We start from the raw sequence: 16,608 nt of genomic DNA on the forward strand, positions 1-16,608 counted from the left end.
CATAGAAGGCTCTGGAAAGTCTTAGAAGTCTCTAGAAGGTTTGGGAACCTTTGGACATCTCTAGAACTCTCTAGAATCTTGGAGAGGCTCAAGGACGTAGACCACTCTGGAAGTCTCTAGAATACTCAAGGTATCACTTAGATTTGTATAGATTTGTGTAGAACTCTCTAGAAGCAACTACACTTGTACATAGTCCTAGAATTCTCTAGAACTATTGAGGTAGGATGGGGAAGTCTATAAATAGCAAGACACCCCTCACATTTGATCAATCAAGTAAGCAAGTAATCAAGCTATCGAGCATACTTGTAAGTTTTCTTATTCAATATAAGTTCTCTTTCGAAATATTTTCTTTGCCTTTCAATTGTTCTAGCAGTTTGTGAAATTAAGGCTGATTTAGCATAAGAGAATTACTAAGGCCGCACGAGTTGCATAGCAAAAGAGTAAGCTCGTGACATTTAGCTAAATGATAGTTAAATTTAGCTAGAGTTGAGAAAAAAATAATTTTTCGTTAAATTTTATAACGTTAAATTTACAACTCAATTTTAAGTTTAAGTATCTGTTGGGTATCCAAGCCTTATCACTTTACATATCGCTACTGCTTCGTAGGCAAGTTTAACAGTCAACTAGGAATGTCCGGATGTGCATCCGCGTACATTGGTTTCAAACCAACCTATTGGGTTCAATGCAGTTTTCAAATCTACAAGTTTATACAAGATCTAATCTTTAATATATCTTCACTCGATCATATACAAATGGGTGGCAAGCAAGACGAATGCTCTAAACCCTAAACGTTAAGACTAAACCAAGTTCGGATTCCAAACCACTCTTTGCAATCCAAATCCAATGATAATTAGGATGGGTGGTGAGGAAGAACATATAAAGGCCAAAACCCTAAACCTAGCTCAACCCTGACCGAAAAATCCTTAAAACCAGAAAGCTACGGTGAGGAAGAAGAAGGAAGCCGGCATGGTCTTGTTCAGGGCGGTGACCGGTGGAGGGTTAAGGTTGAAGGACGATAAGACTAATGCAAAGGCGGTACATTTCGATTTTCAGGCAAAGCTCTAATCCTGGACCTGCCCCAGCCACAGCACATTATCAAGAAGTTACTGTTGTGCTCTCACCGTGGCCTTCTCCGGGATCAGTCTAGTAGTTTATCTTATGTCGACCTGGGATGAAAACCATGGAAATGTAGCAGTGAACTCTTGGTCTTGTATCTGCCAGCAGATGAGCTCCCTTATCGATCGACCAGATGACTGTCATTTCTTCCATCTAAGGGGAAACAATGTCTGCATATTGTCTGCATGGGGTTGAGAAAGGATGAGCATGATGGAGTGGGAGAGTCGCCACTCGCCGGGGATTCGTACCGGACGTGGTGCCGCCGTACTATTTCCATTTGAATTTGATATCTCCGAGCTGGATACGGACCGGAAGAATTGTTTTACTGTCCGATTCGAGCACCCTCGCATTTTCGTATACCACGCTGGTCCAGACTGTTACACATGGCTTGAAAGTTGAAAACACGAGGTTGGTTTGTGCTCTAATAACTTGTTAACGTAATTATTTGGGTAATTGGGTTATGCTCATCTTCTCTACTCTTCTGTATGCTCCTCTGGTATGTAATTCAATTATCTATCCAGGTTTCGTTCTTCTGCTTGTTAATTTGTCATCCACCGCTTGTATACTCTTATGGCAATGTATGATATATATGCCATAATGGAATTCAAAATCAGACCTTCTTTCTGTACTGGTCGGCCGTTTAAATTCTTATATATACGGAAATACGAGCTGTATCCATGATAGCTTGAAATGCAAATCAAATATATATATATATATATATATATATATATATATATATATACCAGTCTCTATCCAGAGTGAAGCTTCACTCTGAAATTACATAGTGAAGTTCTAATTTTGGCACACTTTTCGGTCAAATTTTTTCACCATAAGCGATTCAATATTTAGGTATGATATTCAAGATCATCTATACAAAATTTTATATAATTCGGATATCGTTAAGGTATTGAAATTAGATTAAATCAATGAATGAATTAAAACTGTTCAACGTGAACTGTTCGTGTAAATCCCAATTTTGAAAGCTCAAACCATTGTCAAATTGGATGAAATTTTGTAGAGATGATCTTGAATAACATACATAAATATTGAATCACTTAGATAATGAAAGTATATATATATATATCTATATATATATATATATATATATATATATATCTTTCTCGATCCAGTGTTTTAATTTGTTATTTGTGGAAGTATATAATCCTTCAACTATCAAACGCAACATTATCCTTATGTGTGTGTTATGCATGCAACCTGTGTACAAGTGTACAATTGTCAAATTTGTTCATGTATTTAACTTGTAGAGAAAATGCTTGTAATTGTCCCCGGTGTGACCCTTCCTTTTTATTGAACTGAGGCACTAAGCTTGAACCAGACCTTCACGATCGATGTATAAAGCTTTGTGCTACAATCCTGCTTTTGAAATTTGACCTTTCAATGCTGCAGACTGTATTCTTGAGTTTTGACACTGCAATCTCATTGTAATCAAACAGATTAAGCAGCTCGATCACCGGATGGCATTTTTTTTTTCAGTTTTATAATTTCAATGAAGACCTTCATGATGTGATTCTACCACAGCGTTAATTAGTTACCTTCAAAGTTGAAAGCAGTTTGAGGCCCCTCATTTGCTCCACACTTTGGTGGCGCTTCATTCTGCCCTAGAATAGAAGAGGCAGCTTTGAACGCACCATGAATGTTCCGAAGGACTCGCACTAGTTCCACCAACAGATTGAGGAAGGTCGTGAAAGGAACAAATTTGGCAGTTTTATCAGGCTTCCGAGTTTATTCATGTATTTAAATGTGTTCGTATTTTGAACTGTTCAAAAATGTATTTAAGCCTGACGAACTCCAAAATACGTACAGTTCAAAATGTTCCGAGAGAATTATTATTCTACCCTTACGTGTGTCTTAGCCTAATAGGTTTCCTGTTAGTAGATAGATTAGCATCTCCGTAATAGATTAGGACTCCGAATCCTACGGGATTGTGGTTTTATAATGCTTATATATAGGCCCCCATATCATTTAATAATACACAATTATTTCATCCTGAAACACGTTATCACGCACTTTTCCCTAAAACTCTGAACTTTTAGAGCCCTAGAATTTTTTTTTCTTCTCCACCGCCGGCCGCCGTCGTCTCCGGCCTCCGACATCTTCCCGTCGGCGTTCCTCGTCGGCGCAGCCCCTGCTCGCCGTTGCTGCAGCCCCCCCCCCCCTGTGCTATCTCTGCAGCCCCACAGCCTCTTCACGCAGGCACGCAGCCCCGCTGCCTCTGTATCACCCCTGCACGCACCCCTGCAGGCCCCGCATCGCAGCCCCGCACGCAGATTTTGCCCTGCAGCCCCTGCGACCCCCCAGCTGCCCCTGCACACAGCCCCCGCAGAGTCTCTTCCGCATTCGCTCCGCAAAAATATCTTTTTGCCCCGCAAGACCCCGCATCAGAGGATTCAAAATTGATCATCCCGCATATATACGCAAGAAACGCAAACTGCACAAGCAAACTCTTCGCTCAAGAGAAGCTACTCCCGTCTTCTCTACCCTTTTAGGCCTATGGCCTACCGAGCACAATACCCCTTTGGGCTTCATACTATATTTTCTTTTCCTTTTCCTTTTTCCTATTTCATTATTTAAATGTTCATTGTCACGTTTTTATTTCTAACGATATTTCACGTGCTCATATAGGTAAAATCATTGCTCGTCGTACTATGGTGATGACATTCATGCCGAGATGGACGATACTTTTGTCATCTACATACGATTTTGATCGTATCCTCCCAAGATTTTTATGTCATCGGACGAAGATCGAAAAGGACTTCATCAAGCAACTTCATGCATGACGATCGATTTGCAGAGCAATTTACTTATATGCGGTCTATTTGGCAGACCAACAAGTATGTTTTTCTTAAAGTTGCTGCTTTTGAACATATATATATAAATTATCGAGCGCTATTAGCCTTTTTCATGTCTTCTTTTCCGGCCTTCTTATTACGCCGATGAGACCAAAGAGGGATATGATTCCCCTCTTGGTCGATGTTTTTCGTGTGACGGTCCTAGGGGAGTCACATTATTATTTAAAGGAAAGAAATCGATTTCGTGTGGTTGTCTGAGTACACTGCTGTTTTGGGTGCGATCATGAGAATCGCCGATATGCATCGATTATTTTGTGACCATATACATCACAACCCTCCTAATTCCGGTTACATACTTGAATATTTCGATTATTCGAAACATATACAACCCTCGTTTCTTATGGATGCGTCGCCATCGCGACTGTTATTTGAATGTTTGAGTTTTCTTAAACTCATGTCTATAAACGATAATCTCAAGGTCTACGTACTCATTTATTTGAGTTGATTCATTACTCTGATACAACACTATTTGCTGACAAAAGATCCCAAAAATAATGAATTCTATGGGACACACTTCAAGTAATTTAATGAACGTCTATGACGTTGTATTATCAGAGTTGACCTTGATACATACTCCACATCCAAAAAACGCATGCCATTTATCAGGCTTCCGAGTATTTAACCTGTGTACAGTTGTTCCTCACCAATGTTTGGCAGTTGGTGTTTTATCAGGCTTCCGAGTTTTGTTGAAATTTTGCAGCCAAAAATAAAACAGTTGTTCCAAACCCCCAGAGCACCATTAGCAGCCTCTCGAAAACATACTGTAGCATGTTCATAGCAATATACATCATCCATTCTTTGAAGTTCGTGTAAGTGATGTAACGCAACAGCGTACCACCTAAGTTGCAAGGCTCAAATGAACGAATTTGAGCTGCAATGGAAGAAATGAATAGTGCTCCGTTGTGTCTTCAGAACGATGAGAACACATCCTAAGATCTCCTGTGAACCCCCTTCGTAAGAAAACTGCGCTGGGTAGAAAATCATTACATCCCCTAGACCCACTTATTTGAACTATGCCTGGCACACATGATTTCCATAATCTTTTCGAAAGGTCTCGAGATGGATCTCCTAGTGAGGTAAGAGGTAAGCACATTGGCAAGGAACCTTGAACGAGCCACCCAATAAGCACTGGTCCTCCACTCAAATGCTTCTCCAACTGAACAATTGGGGAGCCACCCAGCTGTCTCCCAAGGAAGTCTGATATAGCACACGGCATAAACCAGTATGTCAAATTACTAAGCTGTAAACTAGAGACCTGTCGACATGGAAAGCAATAGATGAGGAGGGCAAGGCAACGGAGAACTTAGACATCTGTTTTGAACAGACAGAAATATTGCTTGCATTTGCATAGATAATCCAAGATTCCATTTCCGGTATTCAGGTTCCTGGAGTTCATCAGGGTCAAAACCTGAAAACCCACTATTCTTAGAAGAAACCTAGCATTCGTGCTTTTTATAGTCTCCTATAAAACAAGAAACGCGCTGGAACTCGCCAAAGATGATACACGTACGAACAAACCAAACAGTCACAGTCCCCAGCCATACCTCCAAACCATTTATTCCTATCCACCATCGAGGCCCCTTACACTAACTAACAGACGGTAATAGGGGCAAGACTCTTTTAGCGACTCTTATTACTCAGATTTAAGAAAACAAAAATATTCAAACAAAGAAGAGGAAGTGAACATGACAGCATCACAGATGTTTATGCAACTTTATTTCTGACTAAAACAATGTATACCAAACAAAATTTGCTGTAATGCAGAACCTCTTAGACATACAGATTCAGATTCAGATCAGAGATCAATAACCCTAACGTGTGCATAGGCTAAAACAAGAGAAGAAAAGTGCATCTTTGGTAAAAGTTACCAGGAGGTGGAGGGGCTAACAACTCACAACAAAATATCCAGTATCAGACCTGGCGGCCGTTTCTCAAAAGTCGGCTGTTTACTCATCACTAGTATATAGATTCACTGCCTCAAACACAGCTAATACAACCTCAAGTGTATCAGTGTATATCCCCTAAACCACTTCCCCTAAAGGCCTAAACAACCATATAAACCCCTTGGGATGACTTTCAGTTTACTTTTGGCTTTGGTCGCCTCGGCCTTAACACAAAATAGAGAATGCCCAAAACAACCAAGAAAGCTGGAGCTGTAGACAAACTATACTCCACATCTACTCTCCTATCTTTTGTACAATGGATTGGGTGGAGATTGGCTATAGTTGCATTAACTTGATCAGCAAACTGTTTTGCTCCGTCCTCTAGGACATGAAGCATTCTCATGGCATCTGTATATCGCAATTCTCCAGTAGTAGTGGAAATCCTTCTCCACAAACTAACAACATAATTGTACTTGTTAAGTAGATCCCGCTCCTCTGACAGAACAATTTTAAAGATTTTTTCAGTTGTAAGCTCCATGCCTAGAAGTTGAATGGCTGAATTGACAATTTGTATCGACTCGTCTAGAGTTGTGATAATATAGCTCCGCGCAATCGTATCAGACTGAAATTGGGAAAGGGTCCAGCCTTGAGAAGTAATGGAATGAGGGTTGCACCCAGCTGACCACATCCAGTCCTCAATTGCAGTTTCATGGGCATGACTATAAGCTAAATGAAGGGGTAGCAGACCAGCAAGATGTTCAGAAGCAGCAGCCAATGCAGCTTTGATGGGCCTCCTCAGATTCCAGAAAAGTGACTGCCCATTACATTGCAAGTGGCTTTCCCACGATGAAGAGTCCGACTGAACAACAATAATCATATCAGAAAGAGACTTTGCCTGATAATACTTGTCAACTAACAACGGTTCCCCATGGATGAACCAAAAGATTGGAACTTCCAGTGTAGATCGGCTGTGGGAAGGCTTCCCTTTTAACGAGCCTTGATCATTCAGCCTCTGCAACTGATACTGGACAATGGAGGAATCAAGATAGGCACGAACAGTTTTCCTGTATGTTCCATTAACCAGCAACAGTGGCACCGCTGCAGCTCTTCGTGCCACTGAAAAGGCCATTGCCAAAGCAGGATCCTCAGAAAGTGGTAACATGTGCTGACTGAAAGCAGGTGTTTGAGAGGGTAGCAACAATGAGGAGAGCCCATGCTGAAGAGCCTGGAGATCCACAGGCAATTTTTTAATGTGACTAACTTTCTCCTGTGTGATGAAGAACAACTGAAATGATACGGTGTCATAGTGATGGAATGCACCATCTGCTACAGAAGGTGATATAATGTGTCTCATAGACCCCCACAGTGTTGCACCCAAATGTGAAAGAAAAGTATCACGCGCAATTGTGTAATTCTGAAACTCCTCCTGAGTATCACTGAACAAATTCCAATTCTCCATTCGCTTTAATGCATCTAGAGCCTTTTTCTTATGAGTTTCATCATATTCTTCACCTTCAAATCCTTGGAGCTCATTCTTCAAATCCCTCATTCTCTCATCAAGTTCTTCACAAAGTGCAAGCTTTACTTTCCTTCCTATGCAATGTTTGAAAGCAAAAAGCTCATAAATATCAATCTCCGCTAGAAGAATATCAATTGCCTGATGATCTTTATCACCAAACACCGCAAACTTTTCCTGAATAGCATCTTGCAACCGATCTTCAGCCTCATCTTCTGTTATTTCTGTAACAGCACCAATCGTTTTTTGCACATTGGGAATACTCAGATTTGTTCGCACACCTTCCCCACCGACAGCTGGTCCCCACGAGAAAGGCCCCGCGCTCAAGTCAATAAACGCCCACCTCTCCCTTCCAATCCACGTATCCGTTAGACATTCCGCATGAAGATCATTAAAATCTCCAGATTTCACTGCCTTATTGTACAGAAGCTCCATATCCTCATGCCTCCCATTCAACAACTGCACAACTTTGTTCACAACTACATCCCCAGTTTCCTTCCCTTGACTCAACTTCTCCACATTCTCCAGCGCCTGCTCGCACGCATTGTACCACTCCACCGTATCCGTGTCCTCACTCACAGACCACGCAAACTTCGCCATCGGATGCTTCTCATACAACGGCCTCTTACTCTTAACCTTATCCAGCGCAACCACAGCCTCCGGAACCTTCCCTGCTGACTCTGCAATCCTACTCTGCATCACACTCGCATTCCCCCTAACAAACGCCACCTCCGAATCCGACAGCCCTCTCCTGTAACCATACCTCCCCCTCTTCACGTTGCGCTTTAAATTCAACACGAAAATGTTGTAAGCACTCCCAATCTCAAGATGCTCAACCAGACTACTGAACAAAACATCCATCATATCCACATCAACCTGCCACAAATCGACATCTTCGCCGCCATTCACCACATCATCTCTCCTGGCCAAAACACTCACCGCCTTCTCGAAAATCGACGTCACCTTCTCCCCCATTTGAATTGCATGAACAGAGAAATTATAATTCACATGACTCACAAGCGGTAAATTATGACTATGATGATCATCTTTATCTACACTAATCTTGTAAAAAGGCGTTAGAGTTTCACCGATCGGCGGAACCCTAGTGTGCTCAAATACATGATCAATCTTGGTGAACCACCGCTCAAGCTCCTCAGGGTGAAGCTTGAAGTCGTAGTTACCTTTCCCGTCGAATCCAACGAAGATGAAATTGACCGGGACCGGGAGGTACATAGACTCAATCGGAAGGAGATTTAGGTACTTTGCGACGTTACCTGCGACGGTGAAGTTGGCGAAGCTGGTGGCGGCGCCGGTCGCCAGAGACTCGAGATCGTCGAAGTCGTTGCGGATGACGGACTCGCTCCAGAAGCGGCTCTTCTGTTTCAGGTTGAAGAGGGAGAACACGGAGGAGGAGGAGGATGGCTTGGTGGCTCGGCGAGTTGTGGTGGAGGGAGATCCGGACGCCGGTTGAGGTGTTGAGAGGAGGAGGACAGTGGAGATGATGAAGGCGGCGATGGAGAGGAGGCGGCGACGGCGAGGGTCGGGGCGGCGATCCATCTCGGAGTTAACTACGGTGAAGTGGTGAGAGTGAGAGTCAACATAGAGATTTATAGTATGTTGGAAATGATTTTTACTTCATAATATTAGACGGTCCAGTATTATTTTTTATTTTACCGTTAACAAGGAATTTTACGGTCGAGCATTTACAGTCTTTTAAATGAGTTATTTCGCGAAAATTCTTCCCTCCGTAACTATGTATTAGTCCATTTTAGTTTGACACATTTCTTTATTGACAAATATTTAGTGCATATGGTACACGATCTATTAACAATAGAAAAATGAACTTCCACTAGATGGATGGAATAAGCTCCGATTATTTCGATGGAATAACTCCTAAAGAATCAAAGTACATGAATGGTATGAACTCGTGTCTAGGGGTGTTAATCGGTGTGAATGGTGCGGTTTATAGGTGATACCGAACACCAAACCGTTCTATTTATTCGGTTTGGTTTTTCACTTTTTTTTTCAAAAACCAATTGTGTTCGGTTTGGTTCAGTTTGGTTTTTCTCTAGTTTATATCGGTTTTTATTTCGGTTATTTTGTAAAGAAAATCGGAGTTTCTTTCATTATCTATCTACTTGATTCTTAACGAAATAAAAAGAACATGCGGACAGATTTGCAAAATTCTATTTATAATATATAGTTGCTTCACAAATGCATACATTTGTAAAAAAACCACTAAACAAATTATACCACATTAGTAGGCATGTTGTGGTTCCAATGTCTAAAATTCAAAATATTAAATTTTGACCGTCAGATGTGATCAGCATATTTAAATAAGGATATGGTAAAAAATTCATCTAATGTTGATAATATTTGGGTCTCGATCGATGTGGTCAATATTAACTTAATTTCATATAATTAAGTGAATTTGTTCTTACCCCCTCCTTCTTGACTAGTTTTGGTGGATTTTTTCATGCACACATTCTCACATATATGTGATGTAGCAGCTCGTGTAAAATTTTCAAAAATTTTACGTTCCAGGGATAAGGCTACCCATAGGGGATAATAAGCGTAAAAAGGGTTTACCGCCTCGATCGGGACACAAACGTTATCGAAAATATGTGATTTTTTTACCATAACCATATTTCACAATACGTAACGCATCATGCGGACATATTTGCAAAATTCTATTTATAATATATAGTTGCTTCACAAATACATACATTTGCAAAAAGCCACTAAACAAGTTATACCACATTAGTAGGCATGTTGTGGTTCCAATGTCTAATATTCAAAATATTAAATTTTGACCGTCAGATGTGATCAGCATATTTAAATAAGGATATGGTAAAAAAATTCATCTAATGTTGATAATATTTGGGTTTCGATCGATAAAGTCAACATTAACTTAATTTCATCTAATTAAGTGAATTTGTTCTTATCCCCTCTTTCTTGACTAGTTTTGGTGGATTTTTTCATGCACACACTCTCACATATATGTGATGTAGCAGCTCGTGTAAAATTTTCAAAAATTTTACGTTCCAGGGATAAGGCTACCCATAGGGGATAATAAGCATAAAAAGGGTTGACCACCTCGATCGGGACACAAACGTTATCGAAAATATGTGATTTTTTTACCATAATCATATTTCACTATACGTAACGCATCATGCGGACATATTTGTAAAATTCTATTTATAAGATATAGTTGCTTCACAACTGCATACATTTGTAAAAAGATCACTAAACAAGTTAGACCACATTAGTAGACATGTTGTGGTTCCAATATCTAAAATTCAAATTATTAAATTTCGACCGTCGGATGTGATCAGTATATATAAATACAGATATGGTAAAAAATTCACCGAATTTTGATAAAGTTTGGGCCTCGATCGATAACATATTTAATTATGTATATTAAATATATCTATAAATAATATAATTTCTTTATAATATATATATTCGGTTTTTCGGTTCGGTTTCGGTTTCCAAACATCCCAAACCAAAACCACACCAAATCTTTCGGTTTGGTGCGGTTTTTTTGCGGTTTAGTGCGGTTTTTTTTCTTCGGTTTTTTTTCGGTTATGATTCGGTTATAGTTCGGTTTTTTTTCGGTTTTCGGTTTTCAATTAACACCCCTACTCGTGTCTGCCATTCTCATTTTCGTCACCCTTGTAAAATGGGATCGCATTTGCCTGGAGATAGAAATAGAAAAACTGAACGACAAGTATATAGAAGTTGTCCACATTCTTAGCCTTTGCCCAAATTTGTTTGAGTGCAGCCACTACGCCTTGAGCTGGCAGAGCAACAAAGAACCTTCGGGTATGCATGGATTGCCACACGGCAACGAAACTTATATCCAAGATAGCGGGAAGAGAGATAATAGCCGGTTTCACCATTTCAAAGGTGGAGAGTGTTAATGTATGTGGAGATTATTGGTGAGAGAACCAGATGAGATGTTCTTACCATCCCAATTTTTCCAGCATCTTTGGTTCCTGTGTGAATATCCGGCCAACTAGAAATAGTTTAAGCCTTAAATGAGATGGGATATATGAATTGTTTGTTTTGTGTAATAATGGGCCGGAAAATTGAGTTCGTCTTGTTACACAATGTAAATGATGGCAAGGAAGGGGGGATGCTACTGCAATACCAATGCCTACGGCAGTGGTAACAGATCTAAAGGATGGCTAAAGAATGATATGCAGAACCATTTGTGTAAGTTTGTAATTCCATTTTGGTAAAATTGCCTCAGTATAGATTAATTTCTTGACTTACTGCTCATTTACAAACTAGTTACACCTTCACCAATTGTGTATGCTTCAGTTAAAAGACAGCTCTTTTTTTTCAATTAAAGTACAATACCTTTGGTTCTGTTTCATTTCTTCCGTTTTCCAATTTCATGATGCAGCCAGTGCCGTTCCCACTCCTGGAGAGGAGCTAAAGATAATGCAGGAAAGCCCATTTGATGCTAAAACCAACACTGAAATAAATTGGATATATAACTTGATGATTTCTTCATACACATATCAACCTATATATATTAATCTACGAATTGATTGTCCGGGATTCACTCCGTGAAACACGGACCATGTTTCCCGCCACTATACATGCCAACACTCTCCCTCAAGTTGGTGCATACATATCGACCATGCCCAACTTGCTAAGTGAATCATAAAAAACTCTTTTTGACACTCCTTTTGTGAGCATATCGGCAAGTTGCTCTTCTGTGGAAACAAAAGGAAAACTAATGATCTTTGCGTCTAGCTTTTCCTTTATAAAATGACGATCAACCTCCACATGTTTTGTACGATCATGTTGCACAGGGTTATGCGAAATATCAATAGCTGCCTTGTTGTCACAGTACAGCTGCATAACACATTTAGGCTTAATACCCAAGTCTTCTAGTAGATTTCTAAGCCATAATAATTCGCACACTCCCTGAGCCATACCTCTGTATTCTGCTTCAGCACTAGATCGAGCTACCACATTTTGTTTCTTACTCCTCCACGTAACAAGATTGCCTCCAACAAAGGTATAGTACCCTGATGTGGACCTCTGATCGGTAACATTTCCAGCCCAGTCTGCATCTGTGAAGCCACAAATCTCAAAGATATTGTTATGATTAGAAAACATTACTCCTCTCCCTGGAGCTGACTTCAAGTATCTCAAAATCCTTACAACAGCATCCATATGATCCACACTTGGATTATGCATGAACTGACTCACTACACTTACTGCATATGCAACATCTGGCCTGGTATGTGACAAATAAATCAGGCGTCCAACTAGCCTCTGATATCGAGCTTTGTCAGTGGGAACTTGATCTGGATACTCTGCTAACCGATGGTTCTGCTCAATAGGAGTATCAATTGGAGTGCAATCTAACATCCCTGTCTCCGTTAGTAGATCAAGAATGTACTTCCTCTGACACATATAGATACCATCACTTCCCCGGGCTACCTCAATACCCAAGAAGTACTTGAGTGTACCTAGATCCTTCATCTCAAACTCTGTGGCTAGCTGTTTTTGTAATCTGTCCACCTCAATAGTATCATTACCAGTAACTACCATATCGTCAACATATATGATTAGGGCTGTTACCTTCCCTTGTTGGTGTTTGAGAAATAATGTGTGGTCTGAATTACTCTGCACGTATCCAATTTTACTCATGAATTGTGAGAATCTTCCAAACCAAGCACGAGGTGACTGTTTAAGACCATACAAAGACTTTCTCAATCTGCATACGGAGTTACTTGGAGAAGTGGCCACATATCCAGGCGGAAGATCCATGTATACTTCCTCTGTTAGTTCTCCATGAAGGAATGCATTCTTAACATCAAACTGCCTAAGTGGCCAGTTCAAGTTAGCAGCGATAGAGAGCAATACCCGGATAGTGTTTATCTTTGCAACAGGTGCAAATGTCTCATCATAGTCTATGCCATATGTCTGGGTGAACCCCTTTGCTACTAGGCGTGCTTTATACCGGCTTACTGACCCATCTGGATTATGCTTCACTGTAAACACCTATCGACATCCTACAGTCTTCTTGCCATATGGTGGAGGTACAAGCTCCCAAGTATTGTTCTTTTGTAATGCTTCCATCTCTTCCTCCATTGCTTTCCTCCATTTTGGATCGCCCAATGCATCATGCACTTTGTTAGGTACTGATACAGTAGATATTTGATTCACAAATGACTCATATGACTTAGATAATCTTTTAGTAGATATAAAATTGACCACCGGATACTTGGCTTTAGTCTGAAGGGTAGGTTCATATTTTTTTGTTGGTTGACCTCGAGTAGACCTATTTGGCAAAACATATTGTCTACTATTAGCCTGAATAGAATGACTAACCTCAGATGAGTGATCTTCTGCACCAGGAGAGCATTGATCAGGGGTATAAGTAGTACGAGATACATGAGGGGCAGTTGTGTTGTCAGCTTCCGGTGCCTGAATCTCTTGAGTGACGACCTCCGGTGGTGCCTGTGTGGCTGACACTTTGGTAATCTCAACAGATCTTGTTACCATATCGATTGGCTCACTTGTCTCCCGCTCTCTATGATACAGCTCTTCAAAATATGAATTCTCCCCCTGAAGAGCAGTATCAGAAGAGGAAAAATAACTCATATCCTCAAAAAAGGTAACATCCATAGTGACATAGTACTTCCGAGTAGGGGGATGGTAGCACCGGTACCCTTTCTGATGGCTGCCGTACCCAACAAAAACACATTTAACTGCCCGGGCATCTAACTTAGAACGCTGATGTTGTGGAAGATGAACAAAAGCAACACAACCGAAAACACGGGCAGGAAGATTATGAAACGAGGGTAATTTGACATGAGATGCAAGCACCTCATATGGAACTTTCCCTTGAAGAACACGAGATGGAAGACGATTAATAAGGTGGGCGGAAGTAATGACAGCATCACCCCAAAGGTATTTAGGCATGTGGGCACTAAAAAGAATACACCGAGCCATATCAAGTAAATGACGATTTTTCCGTTCAGAAACCCCATTTTGCTCAGGTGTGTAAGGACACGTTGTTTGATGAACAATCCCGTGTGCGTTAAAGAACTCCTGAAAGACATGATTCATATATTCCCCCCCCATTATCAGAACGAAGAACTCGAATGGTAGCATTATATTGTGTTTGGATATTGGCATGGAAGGCACGAAAGGCTGGAAACACCTCATTTTTATTTTTAAGAAGAACAATCCAGGAAAGACGTGTGCAATCATCAATAAAGGACACAAAATAACGCATTCCTGACATAGTAGACTCTTTAGAGGGTCCCCAAACATCAGAATGAATTAATTCAAAAGGAAGAGAACTTTTAGTAGAAGTACTAGGGGAATAGGTAAATCGATGACTCTTGCCTAAAACACATGTCTCACAACATAAACAAGACTCGTCCACACTAAGAAATAAAGTAGGCATGGATTTTTTCATAACACTAAAAGATGGATGCCCTAAGCGACGATGCCATAACCAAACTTCACTTAGCTTGTCAGAAGTGGAGAGTAAAGCGGTCCGAGACTGTCCCCCTGTTTTTTCCCCTGCGTATGTCAGATCCAGATGAAACAACCGGCCCCTCAGATACCCCCGACCAATTGCCCGTCCGGTGAGAAGATCCTGAAATATTACATACATAGGAAAAAAGGTCACAGAGCACTGAGCGTCAGCGTTCAATTGGGGAACAGATATCAAATTATGAGATAAAGCAGGGACATAAATGACATTGTGAAGCTCTATGGTGGGAGTAATACGAACGGACCCTGTCCCTAACACGGGGAATGCCTCAACATTAGCATTAGTAACATAGGGTACGGGTGGATGAGACAATACGGTGAAATAAGATTTGTCATAAGTCATATGATCAGATGCACCAGAATCAATAATCCATATATCAAAACTAACAGAGTGAGAAATATTAAAAGCCATACCAATTGGACCGCGACCAACTATGGAGACGGTAGGTGCTCCTCCAGCAGTATGATGATCATGCCCAACCACTCCATAGATATCGGGTTCCGGAACTAATTGAAGAGCTGCTTTCGCCTGGGGTCGATAATGAGGCCTCTTAGGCCTAAGGTGTGGATATAATTTCCAACATGTCGTACGGGCATGGTTAGAATCATGGCAATAAGAGCAAGGAGGACGAGGCTGATTCCCGAAGCCTGGTGGTGGTCCCTGTCGGTGAAGGGGAGCGGAATCTGTTGGTGGAATGGGTGGTGCCAAAGAACGAGCATGAACAGTGAGACTGGAAACGACAGCCGGTGCCTGAAGACTACTCTCCTGCTGAGACTCATCCTTTCGGATATAGGTGAAAGCGGTGAGAAGGCTAGGTGGTTCGGTCATTCGGAGCAATTCGCCTTTTGCACTGGTATGCTTTGCATCGAGACCTTTTAGGAAATGGTGAACTCGTTCAATCTCCTTCTCTTTTTGGTACCAAACAATATCCTCTTGATTTTTGATCATGCAAGGACGTTTCATATCAATCTCAGCCCAAATATTCTTTAGTTTGGTGAAATAGTGTGCCACCGGTTGCCCATCCTGATGTATTGCCAAAGCTGTGCACATTAACTCATGAACCTGTATAAAATCAGAGTCATTAGTAAATAAGCCGGCTAGTGTCTCCCATATTGCCTGTGCAGTAACACATGCTTCCACCAAATCAACTATCTCATCATTCATAGCCTTCCACAAGACGGACATGACAAGACCATCATCGTCGTCCCATTTATTGTAGGCAACAACATCCTCAGGACTAGGAGCCTTAGTGACGCCGGTGACATGGCCCATCTTGTGCATGCCGCGAAGATGAGCAGCCATAAGTCGTTTCCATTTACGAAAATTGGTTCCATTGAGTTTGGCGCCCCCAAATGAACCGCTGTCAGAACCTTTGACAGATACTTCGAAGGTCGGAACATCAGGGAGCTGAGAACCCTCCGCTTCATGTCCAGAGCCCATTGAAAAAAAGAGACAATGTAAAAATCAGGGATTAGAGAGCAAAAAATGCGAGAAAAGGAGAACAATCTGTCGCCGGTGCACTTGCACTGTTGGTGAGTATGTACTGACAGAAGCTGAGTGGACCGGGTCGGGTTGAATGGACCGGGCTTCTCGGATCTGGGCCGGGCTTCTCGGATCTGGGCGGGTCGGTTTCGGGCGCGGAAGCAGCGCGATGCGGCGGTCTTGACGCGGCGGTGCTGACGGAAAGAG

The 16,608-nt window shown here is 41.3% G+C and overlaps 1 protein-coding gene across 1 annotated transcript; it reads right to left on the reverse strand.

The window, feature by feature from the left end:
- Positions 1–5,670: 5,670 nt before the first annotated feature.
- Positions 5,671–8,942, reverse strand: LOC126790182 (uncharacterized). Its single transcript, XM_050516334.1, has one exon. The coding sequence runs from the start codon at positions 8,940–8,942 to the stop codon at positions 6,063–6,065; it is 2,880 nt and encodes a 959-aa protein (XP_050372291.1). The 3' UTR covers positions 5,671–6,062.
- Between the last annotated feature and the right edge of the window lie 7,666 nt (positions 8,943–16,608).

This window comes from Argentina anserina, chromosome 4 (genome assembly GCF_933775445.1).
Source record: "Argentina anserina chromosome 4, drPotAnse1.1, whole genome shotgun sequence".
Classification (NCBI taxonomy): domain Eukaryota; kingdom Viridiplantae; phylum Streptophyta; class Magnoliopsida; order Rosales; family Rosaceae; genus Argentina; species Argentina anserina.